The following is a 27,746-nucleotide window of genomic DNA, read 5'->3' as shown; positions in this document are numbered from 1 at the left end:
GTCGTAACATTTCCTATTTTATATGAATATTGTGATGAGTAATTGAAGTTTGCAAAGCAATGTTTGCACAGGGCCCGAGACACAGGCAGCTCTCAATAATTGGTAGCTATTATTATGGACATTTTAATTATTAATTATTATTATCATCCTTTTTCTAGAAGGGAAGGCCCTGGGGGAGTGGGAATGTAGGAGGCTGAAGATGACAATTGTTCCTCGAGCTGGGACAGCAAGAAGAGATGGGACCCACTTCCTCACACTCCCCTGCTCTTCCCCCAGAAGCTGGGGTCTTCCTCTGGTTGCTTACAGTTCCTGTGTCTGCTGACTCACAGCCAACTTCCTCTCATAATACAAACAGGAAAACACGCTGGCCAGCACACACACACACCCATACCCCCAACCCTCCAACGCCACACACAGCTAAAGACTGGCCCTGCTCTGAGAGGGAAGTATCTCCGGGGCTCTGGGGTGGGACAGGCTTCAGGGCTGGAGCTCTTGCAAGTGCCACAGGGAGAGGAGAGAGGCACCTTCCCACCGCCTACCCTGCTCCAGCACGTGTCAGGTGGGAAAGCCGAAAACAGAGGCTTCTCTCAAGCATGAAAGGGTCCAAGCATGTTTGGTCACTGTGCTTACCCCAGAAAGGCAGACTCGATTTTGAAGACTCAAGAAAAGAAACCTAGGCGGGGGTTGGGGGGTGGGGGGATTGGGTTGGTTGGGGCAACTGAAGCCGGTGAGCCTTCCCTGGGGCACAGAGGGGAGGGGCCTCAGCACAGAGAGGAGTCATCAGCTCCGAAGGCTTTGCCCATTCTCTTCTCATCTCCCATTTAACTGGGTACTTGAGCCCAGCGGATGCAGGAGAGGGGCTCTAGCCCCACATCTTGTCCCCCTCAGCAGGACCGGGTACAAAGGTCCTCCGCCACGCTCTTCCTCTGTCTCTACTCTCTACCCCTCTCTCTGACCTGACCCTCCATCTTAGTCCCTTCCCCAGACGTTTCTGAGTCCCAACCTTTTGTTCTGGGAGAAAGCAGAGTCCAGGCCCCTGATAAGCAAAGGCGGTTGGGTAAGGGGCCCAAACCACCTGAAGGCGGGCGCTTGCACAAGGAGCAGTGAGCCATCGAGCTGTCGGGGCGGGGCCGGGCTGTCGGGGGAGGGCTGCGGGGAGGCGGTGCTGGCAGGGCCGGACCCCTCAGCCTCGGACAGCACAGCCGGCACCCTGAAGCTGAAGGAGGCCACAGCGAGGTGAGGACCCCTAGCCCTCGGGCCCAGCTTCTCAGACTCCACCCCATCACCTCCTCCGGGACCTCCGTGGGCTCTCAGGGTCCCTCAGCGTCTCCCTACCCCTCCTCTCCTTCCTCCTTGCGGCGAACCCGCCCCTCTTTATTGCCAGGCCTCTGCCTCCTCCCTTCTTGCCCTCCCCCAAGCCCAATGCCGTGCTTGATCAGGTCCCGCATCTGCCACCTCCATCCCGCAAGCACCTCCAGCTCCTAGACGGTGCTTGAGCCCAGACTGAGTCAGCAAGAGAGTGGAATCTGACTCAGGGCCCAGAGGTTTAACACCCCAGCCGGGCTTTGGTATGGGACACAATTCGTAGGAGAGCAACAGTGAGGGATAGAGGCCAACCGCAGATAGGAGGCGACGGTTAGAATTTAAGACTTGGTCAGAAGTCTGGGGCCTGACAAATTTCATAATACAGAGCAAATACGGGGTGAGGCAAAGATGGATTTAGAAAGATGCAGGTAGAGGTAGGGACAAGGACAGGGCAGGGCTGAAAACTCCAGGAAAGCTGAATCTGAGATGGACCCAGGTTATGGAGCAGGATTAGAGGTAAACTGGCCCAATGGGACAAGACTACGGAGACCTAATCACAAGGGTAGGGAAAGAAAAGGCAGGCTCAGAAAAGGAAGGTTTGGATAAAGTGTGTGTGTGTGTGTGTGTTCACAAGGCAGTGCTAGAGTTTGTGTGTCTCTGTGTGTAGGCGTGTGTGTATTCACACAGCTGAGTGTGTGTTTATGAGTGTGTCTTCACACATCTGAGTCTAAGAATGTGTGTTGTGTGCACATGTGTGTGTACATGCATATACGTGGTTAGGGAACAAAGAACACCTTGGACTGCCTCTCCCCTTCAGGTACTCATTTGAATGGCCAGATTCTCCACCCAGCCCTCTTTCCTAGGTGGCCTCTGCCCAGACCAGGACCCCACACATTGGGACTTAGTTGGGGCCCTCTGGGCAGCCTAACCACAGCAGGCAGGATGTGGGGGTGGCCAGGGAGAGGGACAGGAAGGAAGTCTGAGGATAGACAATAGGTGGAAGGGGAGGAGGGACTGGGAATGACCAGGATTACAATGTCCACCCTGAACCTCTGCTCTGGAAACCAGTGTGAGTGGCTCTGTTTCTCTTTCCTCTCTGGCCTGCCCTCTCCTGTCTCACTCTGCAGTTGGATCTGGCCACCTCAGTGTCCCCTGCTTCTCCACCTCCTCACCCTGTCCGGCCCTGTAGCATTCCAACATCTTGTTCTATGTTCACTTGGCTGAGTACGCAGAAAACAGGGCCAGAGCTCAGAGGCAAGCGCTTAGGGACCAACACTAGTGTAGCTTGCTGTGAGCATGGGCCTCTGTTTCCTCAATTTCTATCAGGAGAGAATCTGTCCTTATCTTCTGGCACAGCTCTGTCCCCAGATCACCATCTTTGGGCATTCTTCTTTGAAAGAAATCTGGAGGCTGGCACCCCTGTCCAAGCCTCAGACTTTGTGGTAGGGAGTGGGGAATCTCCACCTGAGCCCTCCCTTCACCCTGAACCTCCCCCCAGCAATGGCCTGAGAGCCCATGGCTGCCCCTCAGGACCTGGACATCGCTGTGTGGTTGGCCGCAGTGCATCTGGAGCAGTATGCAGACACTTTCCGACGGCATGGCCTAGCGACAGCTGGTGCGGCCCAACGCCTGGGCCACGAGGAGCTGAGGCAATTGGGCATCAGTGCTACAGGACACCGGAAACGCATCTTGCGCCTGTTGCGGGCAGGCTCTACTGAGGGTTTCCTGGATTCTCAGCTGGATAGTACCATGGAGCCAACTCCCAGCCCAGCCCCTGATGCCCAACCCCCCAAGCCTGTGCCTAAGCCCAGGACGGTGTTTGGGCTCAGCAACCCTGCCACTGCCCAGAGGCCTGGACTGAGCCCAATCTTCTGGGATCCAGAAGTATCCAGGAACTCAGAGTGTACGCAAAGATCCTCTCCTCTCCTTCCTTCCTCCTCTGAACGGCCTTCAGTCCCGAATACCATGGAGATGATGCCCAATGCCATCTACTTTGGCCTGGACTTAAGAGGTCGGGCCCAGGCAGCTCAGGACGTGTGAGTTGGTTTTCTACCTAGGGGTCTGATCCTGAGGAGAGGAAGAGATCAACCGGGCATGAGGGCTATCCTTCTGTCTTAATAACCATCAGAATTTCCTTTCAGGACTCCAGATAGTTCTCAGGCGACTGTCCCGACCCCTGCCTTCAGGCCCACAACAGGCACAGGTAGATGGGTTGCTGGAGAGGGCTTGTGACCACCAGCATGTCAGACACTTCCACTTTATCCCCCCTTTCTTTCCAATACCCCTCTCCTCACCTGACAGTGCACATCATGGATCCTGGTTGCCTGTACTATGGTGTCCAGCCTGTGGGGATCCCAGGAGCCTCTGACAGGAGAGATGGCAGAGGTGTCTGTCAGGAAAGGGCAGAACACAGGTGAGTACTTGGAGCGGCAGTGGTGGAACGGAGTGGCAGTGGCAGATGGAGGAAGCTTAAGGAGCAGTTGCATTAGACATGGTGGCCATGGTTCTAGTTACTCATCAACTACACATTGAGCATTCATGCCCTCAGTGGTGAGCAGGCACTCAAGGTGCAGCGCATAGGCAACTGTCCTCCCTGTTGACTTTTGTTCCCAGGCAGCTTGTGAATCAACAGGGGGGACAGACCACCAGAGAAACACACAAGCAAATAGATATAGAATTAAAATTCAAAAGTATGCCTTTGCATTCAGCGAAGAGGGAGCACTGTTACATGCTCAAAGCTGGTATTTTTCAAGACAGGGTTTCTCTGTGTAGCTCTGGCTGTCCTGGAACTCTGTAGACCTGGCTGGCCTTGAATTTGGAGAGCCACCTGTCTCTGCCTCCCAAGTGCAAGGACTAAAGGCCTGTGCCACCACCCAGCAATAGTTAGTTTTTTTTAAATGTATATGTGTGTGTGTGTGCGCATGTGTGCACGTGTACACTGTAGCTATCTTCAGACACACCAGGTGAGGGCATCGGATCTCATTACAAATGGTTGAGAGCTACCATGTGATTGCTGGGAATTGAACACAGGAATTGAACTACTGAGCCATTTCCCCAGCCTGCAATAGTTACTGTTTATGCAGTGTTGTAGTTGAACAGGTTTAGAGAGCTGGGGGTGGGGGGATTATAAAGGACTGGAACTTTCAGTAAGTTATTGGACCATTCAACACATACACACACACAGACACACACACATGCACACACATGCACACACACACAAATGGGGCTGGGGAGACAGTTCAATAGGTAAAGCATGCGGACTTGAGTTCAGATCCCCAGGCCTACCATACAGAAGCCAGGCAGCAGCATGTACTTATAACCTCAGGGCCAGAAGGGTGAGCATGCTGATTCCTGGAGCTCTATGGCCGGTCACTCCAGGGGAATCGATGAACTCTGGGTTCAGTGAGAGATCCTGGCTTAAACAATAAGGTGAAGGACAGCCAAAGAAGACATCCAACATTAATCTCTGGGCTGCACAAGAGAGCACACACACAGAGACATGTACATAGGTATACAAGGAAGGAGAGGAAGAAGGGAAGGGAAGGGAGAGGGAGAGGGAGGAGGAGAAAGAGGGAGGAAAGGGCATTGAGGATAACATTTGGACAAAAGGTCGAAGGACCTGCATTGAAGAGTTGGCTTTGGAGAGTTCTGGAGACAGTGTACCCTAGGCAGAGGGAGGTTGAGAACACAGCCTGGGGAGATGAAGTGCAGTGGAGAGGAGGGGTGTGGCTGGGTCCCATGGCTGATGACAGAGGTAAAGGGGCTTGTGGGTAGGACCTGTGGGGACGGCCACTGTTACACTTAGTGACAGTGACGGTAAGCTACCGGAGAGTTCTGACTTAGATTGTGAAAGGATCTCTCTGTTTGCTTTGCTGAGAATGCTCTGGGAGCAAAACATGGGGGAGCAGGTGGAGAGGCTGCTGCAGCAGTCTAGGGGAGGGGTTGGTGAGAAGTGGCTGCATTTTAAGGGTAAAATGTCATGTTACACTGTTGTCTGAGAGGAGAATAGCAGCCAAGCACTGCCTTTGAGGGCTACAGTATGAGCCTCTGCTGTCCCAAATGTAACCACTAACCACATGTGACGACTGAGCATGTGAAACGTGCTGCTCTGGTTTGAGAGGCGCTGGAAATATAAAGCATCTGCCAGAACCCACTGGAAAAAAAACCCACGCTAGAGAAAATACAACACATACAGAAAGAGTCACCTTAGTCATACATGTGGGATGTATGTATATGTGAGCATATGTTTGCACACAGCAGCACTTGCCCGTGCATGCATGTGTGCATGCATGTGTGGATGCCAGAGGATGACAGACATCAGTTGTCTTCCTGTGTTATTTTCCACTTTTTTTTTTCTCTTGAGATTTTTTTTTTCACTGAACCTGGAGTTAACAATTTGGCTACACTGGGCAGCCATTGAGCCCTGGGGATCAACCCACCTCTGCTTCTTGTTGATGGCCTATGGACATCCTACCTGGTGCCTGGCTTTTCATGTGGGCTGAGGATCTAAATGCGTGTTGTTCTGTTTATGCAGCGAGTACTTTACCCACTGAGCCAGCCTCTATTTCAGTGATTTTTTTTACATTGATTACATACTAAAATATTATGGTTTGGCTTATATAAAATATGGACTACTAAAATTAATTATTTTTAAAACATAAAAGTTATTTTATGTGTAATGAATGTTTTGGCTGCATGTACATCTGTGCTTGGCTGCATGAACATTTGTGTAGCACATGTATGCCTCCTGCTAACAGTGGCCAGGAGAGGGTGATGGATTCCCCGACACTGAGTCTATGGATGGTTGTGAGCCACCATGTGGGTGCTGGGGATCAAACCTTAGTCCTCTGCAAGAGCTGCCAGTGCTCTAGACCAAAGCTACAGTAACGATTTGGAATGACAGTTAATGGTGGAAGTAGAGATGGATGACTGAACCATCACTCCAACATCAATATTTGTTTTTAAAAAATGTTGCTGAATTGCATATGTGGTTCTTGTTGATTTCTACTGGATAGTGTGGTTCTGAGCACCTAAGAGTTCATGGCATTGTGATCTGAGCCAGGAAGGCTATGCATCAAACAGGAGGAAGGAGATTGGCCAGATCTGCTTCACATATGAAATGGGAGAAGTTTAGTACGTCCAAGAGGCAATAATAAATACAATTGCTGACCACACCTGCCTATCGTTTGGATGGGCTATTTGAGCCAGAGATTTCAATATGGAAACTGTTAGCATTTAGAGGGGATGGAAGGGAGAAGAGGATCCAGTCTAGAGCTTCTGTGCCGTCCTACATCCACAGGTTTGAGGAAGAGGAAGAATCATTAAATAGACTGAACCAAAATAGCCAGAGAAGGAGAAGGAGAGCTAGGAGAAGATGATGTCATTGAAGCCAAGGGCATAGGAGGAGGGGGAGTCCAGGGTGCTGGGCAGGCTGCTGCTGCTTAGTAAGCTGTGACTGAGAATTGACCTCTGGAATCATGGAGGTCACAAAGGACTCTGGCTAGGCCTCAAAAGGATGAGAGTCTGATCAATGCATTAAAAGAAGGAGGAGGAGGAGGAGGAGGAGGAGAAGGAGGAGGAGGAGGCAGGCACACATCTTAAATCCCAGCACTTGGGAGGCAGAAACAGACAGATCTCTGTGAGGTCGAGGCCAGCCTGGTCTACAGAACAAAGCTGCAGGAAAGTCAGGACTACGAAGAGAAACTGTGAAGTCAGGCACCTTTAATCCTAGCACTCAGGAAGCAAAGATAGGTGGGTCTAGGTGAGTCTGAGGCCAGCCTGGTTTACAGAGTTAGTTCTAGGATAGCCAAGGCTACACAAAGAAACCCTGTCTCAAAAAAGAAAATAAGAGTAGAGAGTATCAGAAGGAACAGAATCAAGCTTTGGAATGACAGTTGACGGTAGACGTAGAGGTGAAGTAAACAGCTGTGTGGAAAGCTGTATGTGCCTGGAAGTACGTAAAAACAATTTGATGGAGGGTGTATGGAGAGGAAGGTGAGAAAGTCTGCAACAATGTCTTTGTGTAGGTAAGAGTTGTGGGATCCGGTACTCAGAGCAAAGTCTGGCTTGAGACAGGTGTTTATTACAGTCACAGGAGGTAGGCAGAGTATGTGTGTGAAACTGGATTGATCTGGCGCTGTGAGGCTGTGGGGTTCTTGTCTGATTGCTTCAATTTCTCAGTGCAATAAGAAGCAAACAAGGTAGAGTAGTGAGTGACTCGTAACCTGGGCTGTGCCATAACCTGGGAACTTTTAAAACTACGGGTACCTGGCTGTAACTCGCAGCCCATGCATAGAATTCAGAGTTCCTCCTAACTGTGAATAGAGCATTATTGAGTGGTTTCCTGTAGAGGAATGCAATGACCTCATTTGCATTTTTCAAAAAGCCCTGGTGGGTTGGAGAGAATGAACTGTGGGAGGGAGGACAAGATTGACCAGGTGTCCAGTTGGGCAGTTTGCTTCACACCGGTAAGAACTGATGGAAACTAATTCAGGGAGAGAAGGCCAAGAACATTCTGGAGAAAAACAACAACAGTGATGTATGTTGAAGAGATGCAAGCAACCATGGCAGGAAGGCACTTACCCATCTTTCCCACTTCCAGAGGAGAGGGACTGACATTTTCCCAGTAAAACCATTTCCAAGCACACTCAGGAGAAAGCTTTGGGGCAACCTTTTGGGTTGCCAGCTTCTCTACCCCATTTATTTACAAAGCAAACCTCACACCTGCCAGCCAAGCTATAGGGGCCAAGGGCAGGGATGGCAAACTTACTGAGAGACTGTGGAGGGCATTTGGTTTGACTTGTGTTCCTTCCTCTTGCCCCCATAATGCTCAGCAGACAAGATCTGGAGACACGGGAGGATGCTGGTTATGCCAGCCTTGAGCTACCTGGGGACTCCATTCTTTCGCTACCCACCCAGGATGCAGAGACCAGTGATGACCTCATTTCGCCCTATGCCAGCTTCTCCTCCACAGCAGATCGTCCCGTGCCTCTGCTCAGTGGCTGGCTGGACAAGCTCTCACCTCAGGGGTAGGGCTGCTGGGAGAAGCTGGGAAGGGTAGAGAAGGGAAAAGGGATGGGAGGTAGGGGACAGGTTCTAGGACTTATGATCACCCACAGCATACGTTCCCAAACACTCAAATCATCTCCGTGTCTTCCTTCTTCAGAAACTATGTGTTCCAGAGACGTTTTGTGCAGTTCAATGGAAGGAGTCTAATGTATTTTGGCAGTGACAAGGTAGGGGACTGGAGCTGCTCCATGGATACCAGAGAGAGAAAGATGGGGAGGACGGAGAGAGGCTCAGGACTAGAAGGACTAGAAGCCCATGGTAGAAGGATGACCACAGCTTCCAGATGTCAGCATCTGAGATAGCTGGCTCATCAGCTGTAACCATGGGGATTGAATGCTAATCTCATGGAGGTTGAGTGTATGTAGCTCAGTCCCTGTCCCCATGGGTCGCTGGGTCTTCTTTCCAGGACCCCTTCCCCAAAGGTGTGATCCCTCTGACTGCCATCGAGATGACCCGAAGCAGCAAGGACAACAAACTCCAGGTCATTACCGGCCAGAGAGTGTTTGTGTTCCGCACAGAGAGTGAGGGTGAGGGTCAGAGCCCACTGGGTCAGGGTAGGAGGGGAGGCTAGGTTAGTATACACCCAGCTGACTTCTCTTCCACCCCAGCTCAGCGTGACCTATGGTGCTCCACGCTGCAATCCTGCCTGAAGGAACAGCGCCTCCTGGGCCACCCCCGGCCCCCTCACCCACCACGACCCCTCCGCACGGGCACGTTAGAGTTGCGTGGACACAAGGCCAAGGTGTTTGCTGCCTTGATCCCTGGAGAGCTGGCACTGTACAAGAGTGAGCAGGTAAAGAGGGCTGACTAGAGACTGATGCGCCTGGTCGGTCCATTCTGGAATCTCACCATGTTGCGCGCCCCTGACTCCGCCAGGCCTTCTCACTGGGCATCGGGATCTGCTTCATTGAACTGCAAGGCTGCAGTGTCCGGGAGACCAAGAGTCGAAGCTTCGATCTGCTCACACCCCATCGCTGCTTCAGGTGGGGCCAAGCCTGGTGGAAAGCAAGGGTAGGGTCTTTTCAAGGGAGATCGCAAAGGTGCCTCGGGCTGGAGGCCTCCTCAAACGGATATCAATGGGGGTAAATGAGGAGGTGGTGAGATTCAGTGAGCAAGGTCAAGATGTCAGGAAAGGAAGAGGATGCAGCTAGAGTTTGATCCCCAGCACTGCATAAATGAGGCATAATAGTGTGTGTTTCTAATCCCAGCACTTGGAGCCAGAGGATCAGTGGTTTAAAGTAATCTTCAACCATATAAGAAGTTTGAGGCCAGCCTGAGATAGATGAAACCCTGATAACAATTTTAAAAATATAATAAAAAATTGACTCAGAAGTGACTTTTATTAGCTCCGGTAGGAGTGGCCATTGGGTTAGGATGTGGAGGGGGCCCATGCCTATGGACTGGCTGTCCACCCCTCAGCTTCACAGCCGAGTCTGGGGGGGCTCGACAGAGCTGGGCAGCCGCTCTGCAAGAAGCAGTAACCGAGACCCTGTCTGACTACGAGGTGGCTGAGAAGGTCTGGTCCAACCCGGCAAACCGGCATTGTGCAGACTGCAGGGCCTCCCGGCCGGATTGGGCTGCCGTCAACCTTGGGGTCGTCATCTGCAAGCAGTGTGCAGGTGAGAGGCAGGCCTCAAGCCCAAATGGGAATGAGAGGTCCTGGAGCTGGGGACTTGGGGAAGGACTCAATGTTCTCTGCCACTTGGCTTTTGTGTTCTAACAGGTCAGCACCGGGCCCTGGGCTCTGGGATCTCCAAGGTGCAGAGCCTGAAGCTGGACACGAGTGTCTGGAGTAATGAGATAGTGCAGGTGAGGAATCTAGGGAAAGAGGAGGAGGAGGAAAGGACAAGGAGCATTCAAAAGTAGACTCTGGGTCCAGCTTGGGGACTAGGCTGTTTGGAGACCCTTGAGTTTCTGGTCACTCATCTTTGCCTCTTATCATCCTGTAGCTGTTCATCGTCTTGGGAAATGATCGTGCCAATTGCTTCTGGGCAGGGGCACTACCCCCAGGTGAAGGGCTGCATCCAGATTCAGCCCCTGGCCCTCGAGGAGAGTTCATCTCCCGAAAGTATAAGCTGGGTCTCTTCCGGAAGCCCCACCCTCGGCATCCAGATCATAGCCAGCTTCTCCAGGTAGGACAGACAGGTTGGTGTTCATGGGGAGGTGGGGGTGGCGGGGTGCAGTCTGTGTTGGGATGCCTAGACATGGGTAATAAAGGCTACATTTGGGATGATAAAAGACTGTTCCTGGAAGAGCTCTTGGGTTGCGTATGAGGCTGATGAAGACCCTTCCTTCCCTTTAGGCACTGTGTGCAGCTATGGCAGGACCCAACCTGCTCAAGAACATGGCCCAGCTCCTCTGTGTCGAAGCCTCTGAGGGAGAGGAACCCTTGTCCCCTTCAGCCCTCAATGGCAGCTTGCTTAGCCTTCTACCTTCAGGTCATCATCCTCCCAAGTAACTGGTCTCTCTCCCTAGGAGGTCTCAGCCTCAACCTGTGACTTATTTCTTTCAAGGGGGCACCACTACCCCATTGCCACATCTATTGCAATGGCAGGCTTGTCAGTTTCCCAACCCCTCAGACTTCCTGAGGTCAAAGGTTGACTGACTGATGAGGGCCTGAGGTCACTGCCTGTAATAGTCAGGATGTGCCCAAGTGTTACCGCCTTACCATTCTGACAAGCATCAACCTGCAGGACCGGTCTCATCTTCCTGGGAGGCATTCTTGTTTCTCAAATGAGTGGTTGGTTTAATGATGTTGGCTTCCATTTGTCAGGCCAGATAGGCCAAGACACTTAACTGATGGCCATGCTCTGAAGTGTCCGACTAGAGCTGCCTGGCTGTTTGGATGGCTGATGGGAGAAAAAATGCACTAGAGACTTCTCTATGTCCCTCTTCCAATCTGGGTGTTCAGGGGCTCACACCCATTGGGCTGCATTCCCTGCTGTGGGTGGAGTTGGACCCCATGATCTGATTCTATTGGATGAATTTTCCCAAAGGGAGTCATGCCATCCATACACTATGATCCTCAACTTATCACTTCTTCCCCTTGCAGACTCCCCTGGAGTATACAATGAGGTGGTAGTGCCTGCCACTTACAGAGGTTTCCTATACTGTGGTTCCATCAGCAACAAGGCTGGAGCCCCACCCCTTCGCAGGGGCCGGGATGGTGAGCAGGAGCCAGGACATGGGAGGGGACAGGGGCAGAGAGTAGGTTAGGTGTGGACGCGCTGCCTAGAGACAGGAGGACAGAGCTGGCATAGGCAAGTGCCCTGCAGTAGGCTGGGATGCTGGGGGTGAGAGAGGGACAAGGTCAGGTTACCTCCCTAGATGACAGATAAGAAATTCTGCTTTCTGTCTGGGTCAAGTATCCTCTCTGCTCCTCCCTCATTCTGCACAGACAGCAAGCCTCAGTTTTCCCATCTGCAGAGCAGCCCTAAATATAAACCCACTTGATAGAGTTACTGGGAAGGTTCTGTAGTACCAACCATAGGGAGGTGGCTTGATGGGAAGTGAGTGTGTGGGGACTGGGGACTGTGACAATGGGGAGAATGACAGCTCCTCCATCTCTCTTTCACTTAGCTCCTCCCCGCTTGTGGTGTGTGCTGGGAGCTGCCCTGGAAATGTTTGCATCAGAGAGCAGCCCTGAACCCCTCAGCCTTCTCCAGCCCCAGGATATTGTATGTCTGGGTGTAAGCCCCCCACCTGCTGATCCAGGTGACCTTGACAGGTGACACTCCTCTTCTCCGCCCCTGGTCTTGCTAGTGCCACCCTGGCAGCCCCTTCATTGTCCCCTGCTGTCCTCCTAACCTGGTCTTCTCTGCAGGTTCCCCTTTTCCTTTGAACTCATCCTCACTGGGGGAAGAATCCAGCATTTTGCCACCGATGGAGCAGACAGTCTAGAGGCCTGGATCAGTGCAGTGGGCAAGGTGAGACGGCAAGACCTTCCGGCAGCTCCTGATGTCCATCTCCGTCTCCTCCCAACATGTTCTAGTCCGCTACCCGGCAGAGCTGGCTGATGGCTTACTCTGCGCCAAGCCCTGCATTTTAAGAAAGGCACCCACTCAATATCTCATTTAGTTTTCTCAACGACCTTTGGAGGAATTTTATTTTTATTTTATGTGCATTGGTGGTTTGCTTGCATATTTGTCTGTGTGACGTGTCAGAGACCCCGGAGCTAGAGTTACAGACAACTGTGAGCCGCCATGTGAATGCTAGGATATGAACCTGAGTCCTCTAGAACAGCATCCAGTGCTCTTAACTCCAACAGGCAAAGGCTCCTTTTTTTTTCTTTTTTTTTGTCTTTAATGAAACAGTGTGTTGCTATGTAGCCCTGGCTAACATGGAATTTGCAGTGTACACCAGCCTGGCCTCTGACTTTAAGCAATCCTCCTTGTTTCTGCCTCCCGAGCACCAGGATATCAGGCAAGTGCCATCATGGCCAGTCACTTTCAGACACCGTACCTTCTCCATACCTCGACCAGTCAATTTCTGAGTCTCAGCTTCCTTTCCTGGAAGTAAAAAGTTTAGGCTCAGAGCCAGACATCCTGAGATCTAAGTCCTACAACTTAGCCCGGGGAGCTCTTCCACGTCTGTAGAGTGGGTGTAAAGACTCCCCCCCTGGGGATGAGGATTAGGTGACATCCGAAGCCCACACACAGTAAGCCCTCTGTGTGTGGGCGTTGAGATAATGGCGGTGGTGATGCTGCCGATGACGACAGTCTCTCCCACCCTAAAACAGCTCTTCCCTAAGTTCTGTTCACCTTCAACTTTTCACCCTGGTGCACCTTCCTTCCCTCCTGACAACTTCTCAGAAGTTGTGTGCAGCCTGCGGCTCCTCCTTAACCCTACGGCTGCCTTCCCCTGCCTAGACTCTCCAAAGCTGCTACCCTGAATATCGCTAGAGACTTCTCATGCCCAGAGGCTGGGAGCCACCTTCTGGCTTCCCCATGACATCTCTGATGCAGGTGACACTCTGCCCACCATGTTGTGGTCTCCTGATTATTTGTTCCAATCCATGATAGTATGAAGCATTCTGAATCTTTCATAGCAGTTTGGCAGGATGATTTAATTTGTGGAATCTAATTATACAAGTTAAGGGCTTGTATGTCTTTTAAAATAGTTTTTACATTTATTTAATTTACTTTAAATATATGAGTGTTTGGCCTATATGTATATTTGTATATAGGTATGTATATACCTATCTATACACTGTATATGCACAGTGCCCACAGAGGTCAGAATAGGCCATCAGGTCCCCAGAACTAGAGTTGAGGATGGTTGTGGGCCACCGTGTAGGTTCTGAGAATTGAACCTCGGTCCTCTGCAAAAGTTACAAGAGCTCTAGAACACTGAGTCATCACTCCAGCTCCCATCTTTGTCTGTTCATTTTATTTTTCTAGCAGTTAGTTTTTTAAAATTATTTTTAGTGAAAGTGTTGGTGACAGATCGGAACTCTTAAAAACCAAAAAAAAAAAAAAAAATTGTCACCCCCCTAGTTTGTTTTTTTAAACCCATGCAGCTAGAACCGAATTGCTTTTAGTGTGACCCCCCCGAAACATCGCTTTTTCCATAGTGACCTGCCGGGATGGTTGCCCAACCATGGTAACTTCAGAATGCATGCTGGCTACGCCCTCTTCTCTCCCACCTTGCTTAGGGAGCAGGGCAGCCACACTGGGGTCTCCTGTACGCTGGGGCAAATGGAAAGAATTTCTTTGTGCCTTCTGTTCCTCTCCCCGATCTCCCCTTCCTTCCTGCCCCCTCCCTTCTGTCTCCAGGACTGGCCCTGGGTCTCTCCCTGGGTCTCCCCGCTCTGGTCTCTCCCCACCACCACATTTCCTCCCCCTTTTCTCTGCTCTCCTTTCGTGGTCTCTCATTCTCATTTGCTTCCCCGACCCCTTGTCTTCCCCCCACCCCCATCCCCCTTCTGCTTCCACAGTGGTTCTCCCCGCTCAGCTGCCACCAGCTGCTGGGCCCTGGGTTGCTGCGGATGGGTCGCCTGTGGCTACGGTCCCCCTCCCACGCAGGCCTGGCCCCTGGTCTCTGGCTGTCGGGCTTCGGCCTCCTTCGTGGTGATCATCTCTTCCTGTGCCCAGCGCCTGGCCCTGGTCCCCCTGCTCCGGAGGACATGGTGCATTTACGGCGTCTACAGGAGATCAGTGAGCAGGGGTGTGGACAGGGCTAAAGGGTGGCCGTGGGCGAGTGCGAGAGTGGACCCTTTTTTCTTTGGGGATTCTCATGGGAAGGAGTAGAATGTAACAGTTCAGATAGAAGTTACATAGTGAAACTACCTAGATTTAGACAATGTTCCCATCAGTTCCTCGCTGTGTATCACTGGAGGGGTATTTCCATGTTTCCCTGCCTGTGATCTCTTATCTTAAAATGGACAATAATTGTAAGACCTTCCTCCAAGGGCTGGAGTGGGGTTCAAATAAAGAAACACAAAAAACGTTTATCACAGAACCTGGCAGGAAGCAACTTGTATATACTCAAAAAGTGTCATTTGCTGGTTGGGGACTAGGAGGAGGGACCATGCATCTTCACTTAATGTCTTCTAAAAGAAGAAAACTCTAGAATAACGCTCCAGGACTCTGGGAACAAGAGACCTGGGTTTTAGCTCAGCTTTGCTATTTTGTAGCAAACAATGTAAGGCAAATTATTTAACTTCTGAGCAGTCCTGTGTAGCATGGATGTAACAGTGTGTCGCTCACTAGTGGAACACTGTAAGGCTATTTGCTAGCGGGCACCTCTATGCCTTAATTGCCTAAGAGTCTTCACTGTAATGGTGTTGATGATAATATTCAAGGATTCTTCTACAGGTGTGGTCTCGGCAGCTGACACTCCAGACAAAAAGGAGCATTTGGTCCTCGTAGAGACAGGAAGGTAATGTTCTGTGCCTGTGACTCTTTGAACCCGGCTTCCTCTCACCCCTTCACTGCTTGCTTCCTCAAAGTTGCTTCCTTGGTTAGGAACTATCTGGGTTTGGCGTTGCTGCCCCCTGCTGGTCACTCTGGGACATCGCCTCCATGCCTGATCTCTGGAGCTGGCTCTAACTCAGGCTTCTTGGGTCTCAGGACCCTGTATTTGCAGGGGGAAGGCAGGCTGGACTTTGCAGCGTGGAACACGGCCATTGGAGGTGCTGCTGGAGGGGGTGGCACGGGCCTGCAGGAGCAGCAGATGAGCAGGGGAGACATCCCTATCATTGTGGACGCTTGCATCAGTTTTGTCACGCAGCATGGTGAGTGGGCACAGGTTGACACTGAGCTAGTGGGAGGGGTTGGAGAAGTCAGGGTGTGTGCGTGCGTGCGTGCGTGCGTGCGTGCGTGCGTGCGTGCGTGCGTGTGTAAAAATGATACCAGATGCTCTCTGAGCCTTAGTTCCCTCATCTATAAAATGGAACCAAATGATCTTCATTTTCCAATCTAATGTGACAGTGAAATGGGGTATGTCAAACAAGGCTCAGTTGACACTTGCGTACGGGGTGTGAGGATTCAACCATGTGGTGGGCTGGGAGGAGGCGCCTACGAGGCAGATCCCTGAAGGTCTGGTTAGAATGATCGTTCGGAGGAGGAGAGTGTCTAGGACTAAAGGGTCAGCGACTGCAAGCAGCCTGCTGAGTTCCTACTGCAGCCTGGCCAGACAAATCTACAAAATTCCTAGGAACTTTTTTTATGAGGTTGGATATTGAAAAAGAAAACTCATAGAAAACCAAGGAGGTTACAGGTCCTGGGTTCAATTCCCAGTACCAAAACCAACTGAGGAACCAAAACAAAAGCAAAACAGAACAAGGAGGCCTGCTGATATAGGCCTGAAACCACTGCTTCTTGGTCATCCAAGGCAGAAGGATTCTCAGTTCTGGCCAGCATAAGCAACTTACTGAGACCTTATCTCAAAATAAAAAATACAAAAAGGGCCAGGCGGTGGTGGCACATGCCTTTGGTCCCAGCATTAGGGAGGCAGAGGCAACCTGGTTTACACACACACACACTCACACACACACACACACACACACACACACACACAGAGAGAGAGAGAGAGAGAGAGTGTTCCAGGATAACCAAAGCTACACAGAGAAATCCTGTTTCATACCCCTCCCCCCTCCCCCCACAACCCCAAACAAAGGTATTGATTATGGGTAGGGGTTTTACCTGGCATGTAAGAAGCCCTGGGTTTAATCTACAATATTGGAAAAAAACAAAGGATACCTTTATGACCACAAGAAGAGTTGCATTTTACCAGTCATGGGTGATGGATAGTCAGTGGCTACCGACCTTCTCCTCGCCACGGAAATGATCTCATTCAGTGATGTCTCAGCCACCAGTCTCCAGATCCTTTTTTTTTTTTTTTTTTTTAGCTTCCCTAGCGTTTATTTGAAGAATTCAGTCTGAGGCCCTAAGAGAAGGCCCTGGGATGGACACAGCTTTCCCTCCCAACTCCCTGCATTACCACACTCGTTCCATAGATATTGGTTCAGGTGCTAGCATGTGGCTGTCGGGAGGTGGCAGTGAATAAGGAAGATCCTGCGAGGCTCACAGACTACTGGGAAGATGGGTATTAAGAAAACAAACATCATCAGCTCTCATTATTTGCAGGAGTTATGGTCTATAAAGCCACTGCAAACACTTAATTGCTGAATACAGAATCTCAGTATCTCTCCCAAGGGAGAGACAGGATTAGAGTCCCCTGAACTTCTGGGCACAAGATTTTTTCATCAACCAATCAAAAAATAAAAAAATAAATAAAAAAAACAAAAGCAAACAAAACCAAAAACAAAACCACCACCACAACTGACAAAACCCTTGTGTGTTTTGTCATCTAAAGGCTGTTTATCTAAGGTATATGATTGATTCATTGACTCTCAACTCAAGGCCAAGATCTGCCTAGGATGTGTGAGACCCTGGTTTCCATTCCTAGTTCCTCCAAAACAGAAAACAAACAAACAAACAAACAAACAACCCCCCCAAAAGGTATTTTGTTTATGACCTGAGATCTTAGCTAAGAGCATGCGAATGGGAAAAGAACTGATTTTTTCTTTACTCTGTATGTGTTCACAAGTTACCATGGAGGCACCAGAAGTACACATGACCCTCTGTAGCCACAGTTTTTTTTATTTTTTATTTTATTTTTTATTTATTTATTTATTTATTTTTAAGATTTATTTATTTATTTTTATGTAAGTACACTGTAGCTGTCTTCAGATGCACCAGAAGAGGGCATCAGATCTCATTATGGGTGGTTGTGAGCCACCATGTGGTTGCTGGGATTTGAACTTTGGACCTTCAGAAGAGCAGTCGGGTGCTCTTACCCACTGAGCCATCTCACCAGCCCTAGCCACAGTTTTTAACATCTGTATATTCAACCAATTAAAGATAGAAAATGCGAAAAATATTGTAGTGACTATATGCTTTTTTTTCTCATTCTTTATATAGGTATTGCAAGTAATCCAGAGATGATATATGTAGGGTTATATAGAAATACATCACTTCATACAAGAAACTTAAGCATCCATGGATTCTATTAACAGCCGCATACATGGGGAGGATCCTAAGGGGGCCGCTGGGTGAGTGGGGCATTGTCTTCACTTGTTACTAAACAGAGACTGCTGGCTGTTTTCAGGGCTCCGGCTGGAAGGTGTATATCGGAAAGGAGGCGCTCGAGCCCGCAGCCTGCGACTCTTGGCTGAGTTTAGGCGGGATGCCCGGTCAGTGAAGCTTAGACCACGGGAACACTTTGTAGAAGATGTTACTGACACACTCAAACGCTTCTTTCGAGAGCTTGATGACCCCGTGACCTCTGCTAGGTTGCTGCCTCGATGGAGAGAAGCTGCAGGTACTTCCAAGACTCACCCCAGATCTCATCTTCCTCTGTCAGTACCCACAAAGTTCTCCTGTGGAACTGGGCAGTCCCTTCCCCAACATTCCCCATCCTGGTGGTCACCCAGAAATTAGGGAGGAGAGGATTTAGTTGGCTTAACATTTCCACAACACAATCTATCACTGAAAAAGCCCAGGGCAGAAGCTCAAGCAGGAAGCATGGAGAACTGCTTACTGGCTTGCTCCCCATGACTTGCTCAGTCTTCTTCCTTACACCTGCCCATGGATGGCACCACCCACAGTGCACTTGGCCCCTCCCACATCAATCATCAATCAAGAAAACGCCCCAACAGAGGTGTCCACAGGCCAATCTGATGGAGACAATTCCTCAATTGAGGTTCTCTCTTTCCTGGTGATTCTAGTTTTGTGTCACGTTGACAAAAACTGACCTTCACAGGGAGGTAGAAGGCAGAAGGAGATCCATCCATCCTGGGTTTATGTCTCAGAATATCCCTTCCTTCTGCATCCATTCTCTCTCTTCCTGGTTCCTCTCTAACTCTCCTCCCTCGGTCCCTAGAGCTTCCCCAGAAGAATCAGCGCCTGGAGAAGTACAAAGAAGTGATTAGCTGCCTGCCTCGAGTCAACCGCAGAACACTGGCCACCCTCATCGGGCATCTGTACCGGTCAGTACAGTCAGGCCGTCTTAGCCCCCTCTCCTGATCCTTCATTACTTCAAACCAATGGCACAACTTCATTCATTCTTTAATTCATGTCACTAATAGCTGCTATGTGAGGGTGTTGTGGCTAAAGGTTCAGAGTGGGTTTGGGGACTATGTAGACTTAGGCTTTAATCTGGCTCTCCCGTTCTAGCCAGGCAACTTTAGCCTCAGTCTGCTTGCTTTCAAAAGGAAGGTGATGTAATGAAGTTTCTACCTGATAGGTTGTAGGAAAGTAAAATGAAATAAAATAAGCCATGTGATTTTGGTTTTTTGTTTTCGAGACAGGGTTTCTCTGTGTAGCCCTGGCTGTCCTGGAACTCACTCTATAGATCAGGCTGGCTTCAAACTCAGAAATCCGCCTGTCTCTGCCTCCCAAGTGCTGCGATTAAAGGCATACACCACCACTGCCTGGCTATGTGAAAATCTTAGTATAGCACATGGCATGTTATAAACTTCAGAAATGATTGGAAATCAACATAATTATTATTTTTATTAGACTATGCCAAGTAAGAAATTTGTTCTAAGAAATAAAGATTAAGATGCAGACCCACCTTTAGTGTATTAGGAGAAAGGGTTTCTGGTGTGGGGTGCAGGCCTGGTTATGTTGCATTGGTATTACAGAGGATTGCCAAATATAGGACCATTACCAAATCCAGTTCCTTGCCTGGGTTTCCAAATAAAAGCCTGTAAGGTGTAAAGTCACACCCATTCATATGGCTTCTTTAACAGTAGGGCAGCTAAGCTGTGAAGTTACAAGAGAGTATATGGCCTGAGGGTCTAAAATATTTATTGCCTATTCTTTACATAAAAACTATGGATGCCTGCTCTAGTAATGATCAGCCATACCTTAACTGTCTGAGATAGTCAAAGCTCCTTGGGGCCAATACTGTTTAATCCACTGACATATACCCCACACTCAGCCTAGCACTTGGCACTTGATAGAGATGCGGTAAAGGTCTTCCAAAGTAATGGATGTGTTGGTGAAGTGGTGACCATGAGCTGGACTCACGGCTCTGGGGTCTCTCTCTGCAGGGTGCAGAAGTGTGCGGCTCTAAACCAGATGTGCACGCGGAACCTGGCCCTGCTGTTTGCGCCTAGTGTGTTCCAGACAGATGGGCGGGGAGAGCATGAGGTTCGGGTACTGCAGGAGCTCATCGATGGCTACATCTCTGTCTTTGATGTAAGGCTTCCCTGACCCTGCCATACAACCCCTCTGTCCTAGCCCTGTGGACTCAGAGTCTAGACCCTCATCCCTCAAGCCCTAGCCTATGCCTGCACTGGTAACTTCCTCTCAGAGTCCTGGGCTTCCTTCTCCATCAATCTAAACCCCAATATCCTCTTGTTATTGATTCCTGTTCTTCAGGCTTCCAGCCCTCTTATCCAGTTCCCCTTTGACCTTGCTATCTGCCCTGCTTCCCTCCTTTCCCGGTAGCCCCTGAGATATTTTTGGTCCTGTTGCAGATTGACTCGGACCAGGCAGCTCAGATTGACTTGGAGGTCAGTCTCATTACCACCTGGAAGGATGTGCAGGTAACACGCCCTAACGTTAGACTGCTGAGTGGACCAGAGGGACATCACCATAGGAAACGCATCTTCTGTCCACTCAAGGAAGCTTCCTAGCCTGCCTTCCTGCACATTTACCCTTGGCTCTTTGGTGGACAGGGGAATCCCCAGGAGGGAGGTGTTTTGGGTAGTGTGCTTGTTCCATTTATTCCGCTATGGGGTTTCCTCAGTTCATCCCTTTCTCAGGGATACTGAGTATTAAACCCAGGGCCTCGCACAGCCTGGGCAAGCATTCCATCACTGAGATACACACCCAGCACCCCATTTCTAAGTACAGGAGATCTCAGGAAAGCCAGGTGGGGTAGTCCATGCTTGTCATCCTAGTGTCTGGGCTGGGTGGATCAAGAGTTCAGCCATGGAGAGCTCTGCAGGTCAAGGATGGAAATGGAGCTCAGATAAGTGCTTGCCCAGCATGTGTGAAGCCCTGAGATGGATCCCCAGAACTGGCAGCACATGCCTGTAATCCTAGCACTTAGAAGGCAGAAGCAGGAAGATCAAAAGTTTAAGGTCAGGAAAGGTGGCTCAGTGGTTAAGAGCACTGGCTGCTCTTCAAGAGGATCTGGGTTCAATTCCCAGAACCCACCTGGCAGCTCACAAGTGTTCACAACTCCAGTTCCAGGAACACATGCAGGCAAAACATCAATGTACATAAAAAAAAGATAAATAATTTTTTAAAAATAAACTGGGCCAGACTGGGTCTATATGAGACCCTGTCTCAAAGTTCAAGGCCAGTCTGAGACCTTGGGGGATTTGGGGTGGGGCAGGAAGATTATTGTATAAAACACAAAAGCAAGAACTGCTAAGGACTTCCTATGTTACAAGTACCTCTAATCTCATTTTAGAACCACAGAACTCCATAAAGTTGGTAGTCTCATTTTTTTTAATTACTTATTCAAAGTAGGTTACAGTGGAAGTGGTAGAGAAAGAACTCAGAGAGTCTTGACTGCAAACCTCTTCTTGAGGCTGCTGTACTGCACTGTCTGAGGTGGCACCATTCACAGCTAAACATTCATCGTGCTCATCTTGGAGTTCTTTCCAAGGCCCAAGCCGTGTTGGTAGTAGGGGCTGGAAGGAGCTCTTTGCTGGGGGAGGTACCTAGGAGGCACTCCTCCATCTTGGAATTTTTGTAATTTCCCCATCCACCTTTATCCGCCTGCCCCCAGTTGTCCCAGGCTGGAGACCTCATCATGGAGGTTTACATAGAACAGCAGCTCCCGGACAACTGTGTCACCCTAAAGGTCAGTGTTGAGGGATCTGAAGGGGTAGGGGTGGGCAGGAGCAAGGCCCTAATGAGTGTGGGTCCTCTTGTCTGTATGCTAGGTATCCCCAACACTGACTGCTGAGGAGTTGACTAACCAGGTGCTGGAGATGCGAGGGGCGGCATCAGGGACAGACTTGTGGGTGACATTTGAAATTCTTGAACACGGAGAGCTTGGTGAGTATCATCACACGTTTGTGTGCGTGGACACATGACCAAGGTCATCCATGACTTCTCTGTTACCAAATGTAATGGACATTTTACTAGTCAACTCATCCACACAAGAGGGTGTTCACCCTGGATGAATTTTATTTTCTTAGTCCTCTTCTCTTGGCATCAGTAAAGGTTTCCTCTATCTTGAAGGAGCCTCCCTCCCCACTTTGCCAAGATTGAAGTGTTAGAAGGGCTACGAACCAATCCTGGGCCCCTTCTTCTTTTCTACCTACATTCTTCCCCATTTCTTTAAATACTTAACTGATATCCAAGTTAATTCCAGTGGGCTGGAAACTCACTATGTAGATCAAGCTGGCCTTGAACTTATGGAAATCCCCCTGCTTCTTTTCCCCAAGTGCTGGGACGACAGGTATACACCAGCATGCCTGGCTAACCAACCAGATGTTTATCTCTGGTTCAGATATCTCCTCTGCACTCTAGACTTACATATCCAATTGCCTACTTGACACTTCCTCTTCTCACAGGCATTTCAGTACATAAGACTGATATTTCCTTTCTTCTTAGGCCCCTCTCCCAATATAAAATCCAGACTATTTTCTGGTTTTTCTTTTTTCGGCAAATAGTATCATGGTTTACTCAGTTATTAAGTCCAGAAATCCTATGCCCACCAATTAATTAGTCATATTGATAGTTCCTATTAATTAGTCATGTTGGCAGCCCTCACGTCTATCATTCTTTCCCATATCTGTTACTTCCCATCCTACTCATGGCCACCATTATCTTTCTGCCTCCCAATACGAACCACTGAAATGCCTGGCTCTAGACAGGGGACAGCTTGACAGGGTTCTGTTCTTTCCTCTCTACAATCTAGTTTCTGAAGAGCAGCCAAATGAACATTTCAAGTATAAACCAGATCATGCCGTTGCTATGGTTAAAACTTTCTGATGGGTTCCTAATAAATTTAGAATAAAGCTCAAAGCCCTCATCATGGCCTGCAAAACCTTGACTTCCTGTCTGTTGCTTGTCTCTCAGACATCATCTCACATCAGCAGTTCTCTGACCTGTTTCTGTGAGAGGAGAGTGCACCCTCTCTCCTCCATGCTGAGGACTGAACACGAAAGGCAAGCATGCACCACTAAGCTGCACACATTCCCATTCGGGCCACACTTGCTGTTTAGATCCCCCAAGAACAATTTCTTGACTCCTGGCATCTGTTCTTGCATTTTTTGGTCCTATAAGATCCTACCTGGAGCTATGGTGGTGCACAACTGTAATCCCACAGTAGGAAGGCAGAGGCAATTGGAGGACAGTCTGTTCTATATAGAGTTCCAGGCCAACCAGAGCTACAGTGAAACATTGTCTCAAAACAAAGAAACATGCCCAAACCAAATTAAAAAATTCAACAAAAAAGATCACCCATGATCTTAGGTACAGCTTGCTCTGCCTGATCTTTCAGATAGATTGAGGAGCCTTGTCTATAAATGCAGCATCTGATGGCCTCGCCTGACCAGCCTACCTCACCTGCTCACGTGCTTTTCTCTCTGTGCCTCTGTTTCTCCATGTGCCTCTTAAATATTATTTTATTTCAAAGTGATTACTGGGGGTTAGAGAAATGGCCCAGTGGTTGAGAATGCCTACTGAACTGTCTTGTAGAGGACCAGAAATTGGTTCAAGTCTCCATACTGGGTGGCTTACAAACTGCCTGTAATTCTAGTTTCCAGGAAACACCCCCCTCCCCCACACACACACACTTACAAACTGCCTGTAACTCTAGCTTATAGGAAAGCATTACACACACACATACACACACACACACACACACACACACTTAGAAACATATACCTTTAATTTAAGTCATTACTGGTCTCTGTTTTGCTGCTTTGCTTAACTGATTGTCTACTGTTGATGCCTTCATTAGGCTGTAACAGGCCTATGTATCATTCTTACCATTGTATCCCTGGGATATGGTACCTGGCATAGCATCAGGGGCTGTGGTTAGAAGGGGGTATGAAAGAATGAATGAACCAGTGGGAGGTGAGACAGGACCTCCAGGCTCTGGCTAGTTTTTGTGATTATTACCTGTCTCAACATTTCCCTTCAGAGAGGCCACTGCATCCCAAAGAAAAGGTTCTAGAGCAGGCCTTGCAGTGGTGCCAGCTTCCAGAGCCCTGCTCAGCCTCTCTGCTTCTGAGAAAAGTCTCTATGGCACACGCTGGCTGCCTCTTCACAGGTGAGCCTCCTCCCTCAGCCCAGCATTCTCTAGGCCCCTCTCCCGAGAGTCCCCTCCCAGCATTGCTCTTCTGTGTCCAGGAGTCCGGCGTGAGAGTCCACGGGTGGGGCTGCTACGGTGTCGTGAGGAGCCACCTCGATTGCTGGGAAACCGTTTCCAGGAGAGGTTCTTTTTGGTGCGTGGCCGATGCCTGCTGCTGCTCAAGGAGAAGAAGGTGATGCCCTGGGGCTAGTAGGGTGGGATGCTGGGTGGCATCAGGAGCCTTAACTGTACCAACCCCTGACCCCACAGCCCATATCCTCACCAATCTCATTGCTTCACTGACGTTGACTTTTCTTATTCTATGATCACGTGCCCAGTGCGCCCATGACTTCTTGATTTTCCTAACGATGGTGTTTTTGTATATCTCAGTCTTACTGCCTTTGCTCATGTTCTCAGAGCTCTAAGCCAGAACGGGAGTGGTCTCTGGAAGGTGCCAAGGTCTACCTGGGAATCCGCAAGAAGTTAAAACCTCCAACACTGTGAGTTTTCCTCCCTGTCCTGACCTAGGGCTTCCCTGCTGACACCTCTCTGGCTTTTAGTTACCCTAACTACTGGTCTGCTTTGCCTTTCAGGTGGGGTTTCACATTAATATTGGAAAAGATGCACCTGTGAGTATCTCTAGCTAGCTGCTTCTCTGCCTCTACCCTGCTCCTTGTCTGTCCATCTGGCTGACCATCTGTGCATGCATGTGTTTGTGTCTCTGTCAGTGTGTGTGTGTGTGTGTGTGTGTGTGTGTGTGTGTGTGCGTGCGCGCGCGCTCATGCATGTGGAAGTCAGAGGTCAACTTCAGGTGTCATTCACTAGGACCTGGGGTTTGCCAGTTAGGTTAGGCTGGCTGGCCGGTAAGTCTCAGAGAGCTCCCTGTTTCTAGCTTCTCAGCACTGGGATAACAGGCACTAGCCACCATGCCAGCCTCAGCTTTTTCTTTTCTTTTTTAATTAAAAAAGTTATGTGTATGAGTTGTTTTGCCTGAATTTATATCTGTGTACCATGTGTAGGCCTGGTGGCCACAGAGGCATCAGAATGCCTGAAACTAGGATTATAGACGGTTATGAGGCACCGTGTGGGTGATGAGAGTTGAGCCCAAGTCCTCTGGAATAGCAGCCAGTGCTCTTAACCACTGAGCCATCTCTCTAGTGTCCCCGTTTCTGACACATGTTGAGGATCCTACTCCGATCCCTATGCTTGTATGGCAAGCACTTTATTCTGACTGAGATCTCTCCTAGCTCTGCCCTGTCCTCTTCCTCTACCGTCTCCTCTGTTCCTCCACACTTGCTGCTAGGACTCCTTCAGTTTCCTGAATCACTCTGTTCGCCCACAGCTGTCTGTCCTGCACGGATGAGGAGGAGATGTGGGACTGGACCACAAGCATCCTTAAAGCCCAGGTGAGGAGAAAGAAGAAGCTGAAGGCTGGGCTTCTGGTGCTTCTGGGGTCCAGCCACACCCCCACCCCCCAGTGCCACCCAGGCGACCAGTGCCAACAGCCCACTGTCTCCTCAGCATGATGACCAACAGTCTGTGGTTTTACGTCGCCGTTCCTCCTCTGACCTTGCTCGTCAGAAGTTTGGCACTATGCCCTTGCTGCCCATCCGAGGGGATGACAGTGGAGCCACCCTACTCTCTGCCAATCAGACCCTGGTGAGACCCTACCCCCCAGCATGTTTTAAGCATCTGCTCCTGCCCTTACCCTTGTCCTATTGCAGGAGGAAACAGTGTGCCTGTATGCCAGATGCCCCACCCCCTCACCACGATCCTCTTGTCCACAGTCTCTGTGCCCTCACTTCCCACCAGCACCTCCTGTTGCCAGGTCTCACTTTGTCTCTGTCTCTCCCTCCCCTCATCCCCACTCTACCTGGGTCCAGCGGCGACTACACAACCGGAGGACCTTATCCATGTTCTTTGTGAGTATTGTGCTTGCTCTGGCTGTGTGTCTGCCAGCTCTGTCTGTATTCCGTGCTGCCCACACCCTGGTGTGCTCCATGTCTGTTCTGATGCGGGCCATCGATGCATGCATTTGTGGCAGAGGAGGACAGTGAGGAGGGATATGATGAGGAAAGGAGAAAGTAATTACAGATCAGAGAAATAGAAGAAAAGAGGTTAAGTGAATGCATTCAGGACCCAGATAGATCTGAGTTCAAGCCTCACCAACGATCATTTCCTTACTCTGCAGTCCAGGGCATCTCACTCCCCTGCAGCATGACCCACTGGTACAGGTTGTTCTGACATCATATATGTCAAGTATTTTGTAGTGTCTGAGTCAAGGAAGAACGTGACCCCAGGATTAATAACACAGTGACTCTGACACTGTGCCCACCCTCTGCTGTTCCATTTCCATCCAGCCAATGAAGTCACCCCAGGGGTCTGTGGAAGAGCAAGATGAGCTGGAGGAGCCTGTGTATGAAGAGCCAGTATATGAGGAGGTCGGGGCCTTCCCTGAGCTTACCAAGGACACGACCTTCTCTTCCACATGGGAGTGGTCGGCCAAGTCAGATCCACCCCTTACCAGCCAGAGGTCCTTTGATCAACCACCCCTCTCCAAGGCAAGCATGTTGGGCCACGAAGAGAGGATACCTGACCCTCCTCCAGGCCCCCCTTCAAAAAGCAGTCCTCAGGCACGAGGGTCCCTAGAGGAACAGCTGCTCCAGGAACTCAACAACCTCATCCTGAGGAAAGGAGAGCCTGCCTCGTGTCTAGAAAGCCCTTCCCAGCCCACCAGTCCCCAACCTCCAAGCCCCACCAGCCTTCCAACACCGACCCCCAGCTTACCCACCCAACCTCCTTGCACTTCCAATCCACCCTCCAGCCAGCCTCTCACATGACCCCAGGGCCCGCAGTTGAAGAGGTAGGTAACCAGAGGAGAAGCCAGGCTCTCACCATGGCAGATGACTGCTGGGAGCTTCTTCTGCCCTGGATAGATGACTCTGGAATCCAGTATGGTACCATGGAAGGAGCACTGGGCTGAGAGCCCTGGAGACTGTGTGTCTCAGGGAGGATCATGGCCCCTCTCTGGGCCCAGCCCATTTGTCTGTACTATGAAGTCACTAAAAGAAGGAGAGGGGTGAACACCGAAGTGTTTCTGAGCTAGGAGCCCTGATATTCCCCTCAATAAGGGCAGTTCCTAGTTGATATATTTGATATAGGGGTTCAGTGAGAGCTTTGTGGCCTAAGAATGGTTTTACTACATTATAGGAAAGTGAAAGTTTGGAAGCCAGAGATGGGCATAATATCTAAATCTATGTTATTTCACTTCCTATGTACTGGAACTGCCTTGAGGCCCTAGAGTGGCTGATTGGGATTGGGAGCTGGGGTAAAGGAGAGTTGAAGAGGAATGGATCACTATTAATAAAATTGGGAACCAAAAGGCTCGTTCTTTTTAACATCATTCATTCATTCATTCATTCAACAAGTATATACTGAGCACCTAATTGGTGCTGCCAAGTGGGGTGACATAATGTGAACAAATTAAACAGGTTCCTTGCTCTTACGGAGCCTACAGAAAAGAAACCAAATTCACATGTCAATCAGAGGTCAGGTGAGTTTAGTACTTTGAAGAGACTAAACTCAGCGACAGCTTGAGC

At 49.7% G+C, this 27,746-nt stretch overlaps 1 protein-coding gene across 4 annotated transcripts; it reads left to right on the top strand.

Moving 5' to 3' along the window:
- The first annotated feature begins 1,149 nt into the window (after window positions 1-1,149).
- On the top strand, window positions 1,150-27,529 carry Arap3 (ArfGAP with RhoGAP domain, ankyrin repeat and PH domain 3). 4 transcript variants are annotated; one of them, XM_021150376.3, is made up of 33 exons: window positions 1,150-1,236; window positions 2,836-3,341; window positions 3,447-3,508; window positions 3,607-3,718; window positions 8,142-8,333; window positions 8,471-8,540; window positions 8,780-8,900; window positions 8,982-9,166; window positions 9,250-9,356; window positions 9,793-9,992; window positions 10,097-10,182; window positions 10,323-10,505; window positions 10,676-10,811; window positions 11,426-11,539; window positions 11,953-12,100; window positions 12,197-12,299; window positions 14,309-14,528; window positions 15,189-15,252; window positions 15,444-15,607; window positions 17,986-18,198; window positions 18,760-18,865; window positions 19,934-20,081; window positions 20,363-20,431; window positions 21,628-21,702; window positions 21,785-21,899; window positions 23,998-24,126; window positions 24,207-24,340; window positions 24,565-24,647; window positions 24,741-24,776; window positions 25,490-25,553; window positions 25,669-25,806; window positions 26,031-26,069; window positions 26,508-27,529. In XM_021150376.3, the coding sequence occupies exons 2-33, from the start codon at window positions 3,055-3,057 to the stop codon at window positions 26,985-26,987; spliced, it is 4,383 nt and encodes a 1,460-aa protein (XP_021006035.1). In that variant the 5' UTR covers window positions 1,150-1,236; window positions 2,836-3,054; the 3' UTR covers window positions 26,988-27,529. The 4 variants fall into 4 exon arrangements, with proteins under 4 accessions (XP_021006035.1, XP_029327986.1, XP_029327985.1 ...); XM_029472126.2 differs by having other exon boundaries at window positions 1,161-1,236; window positions 2,804-3,341; XM_029472125.1 differs by having other exon boundaries at window positions 1,161-1,236; window positions 2,804-3,341; window positions 8,139-8,333.
- The last annotated feature ends 217 nt before the right edge of the window (window positions 27,530-27,746 follow it).

This window comes from Mus caroli, unplaced genomic scaffold, assembly GCF_978045245.1.
Source record: "Mus caroli unplaced genomic scaffold, Mus_caroli_1 scaffold_19, whole genome shotgun sequence".
In the NCBI taxonomy this organism is placed as follows: Eukaryota; Metazoa; Chordata; class Mammalia; order Rodentia; family Muridae; genus Mus; species Mus caroli.
Note: the sequence above shows the minus strand (reverse complement) of the source record. Positions and strands in the feature narration are given on the sequence as shown.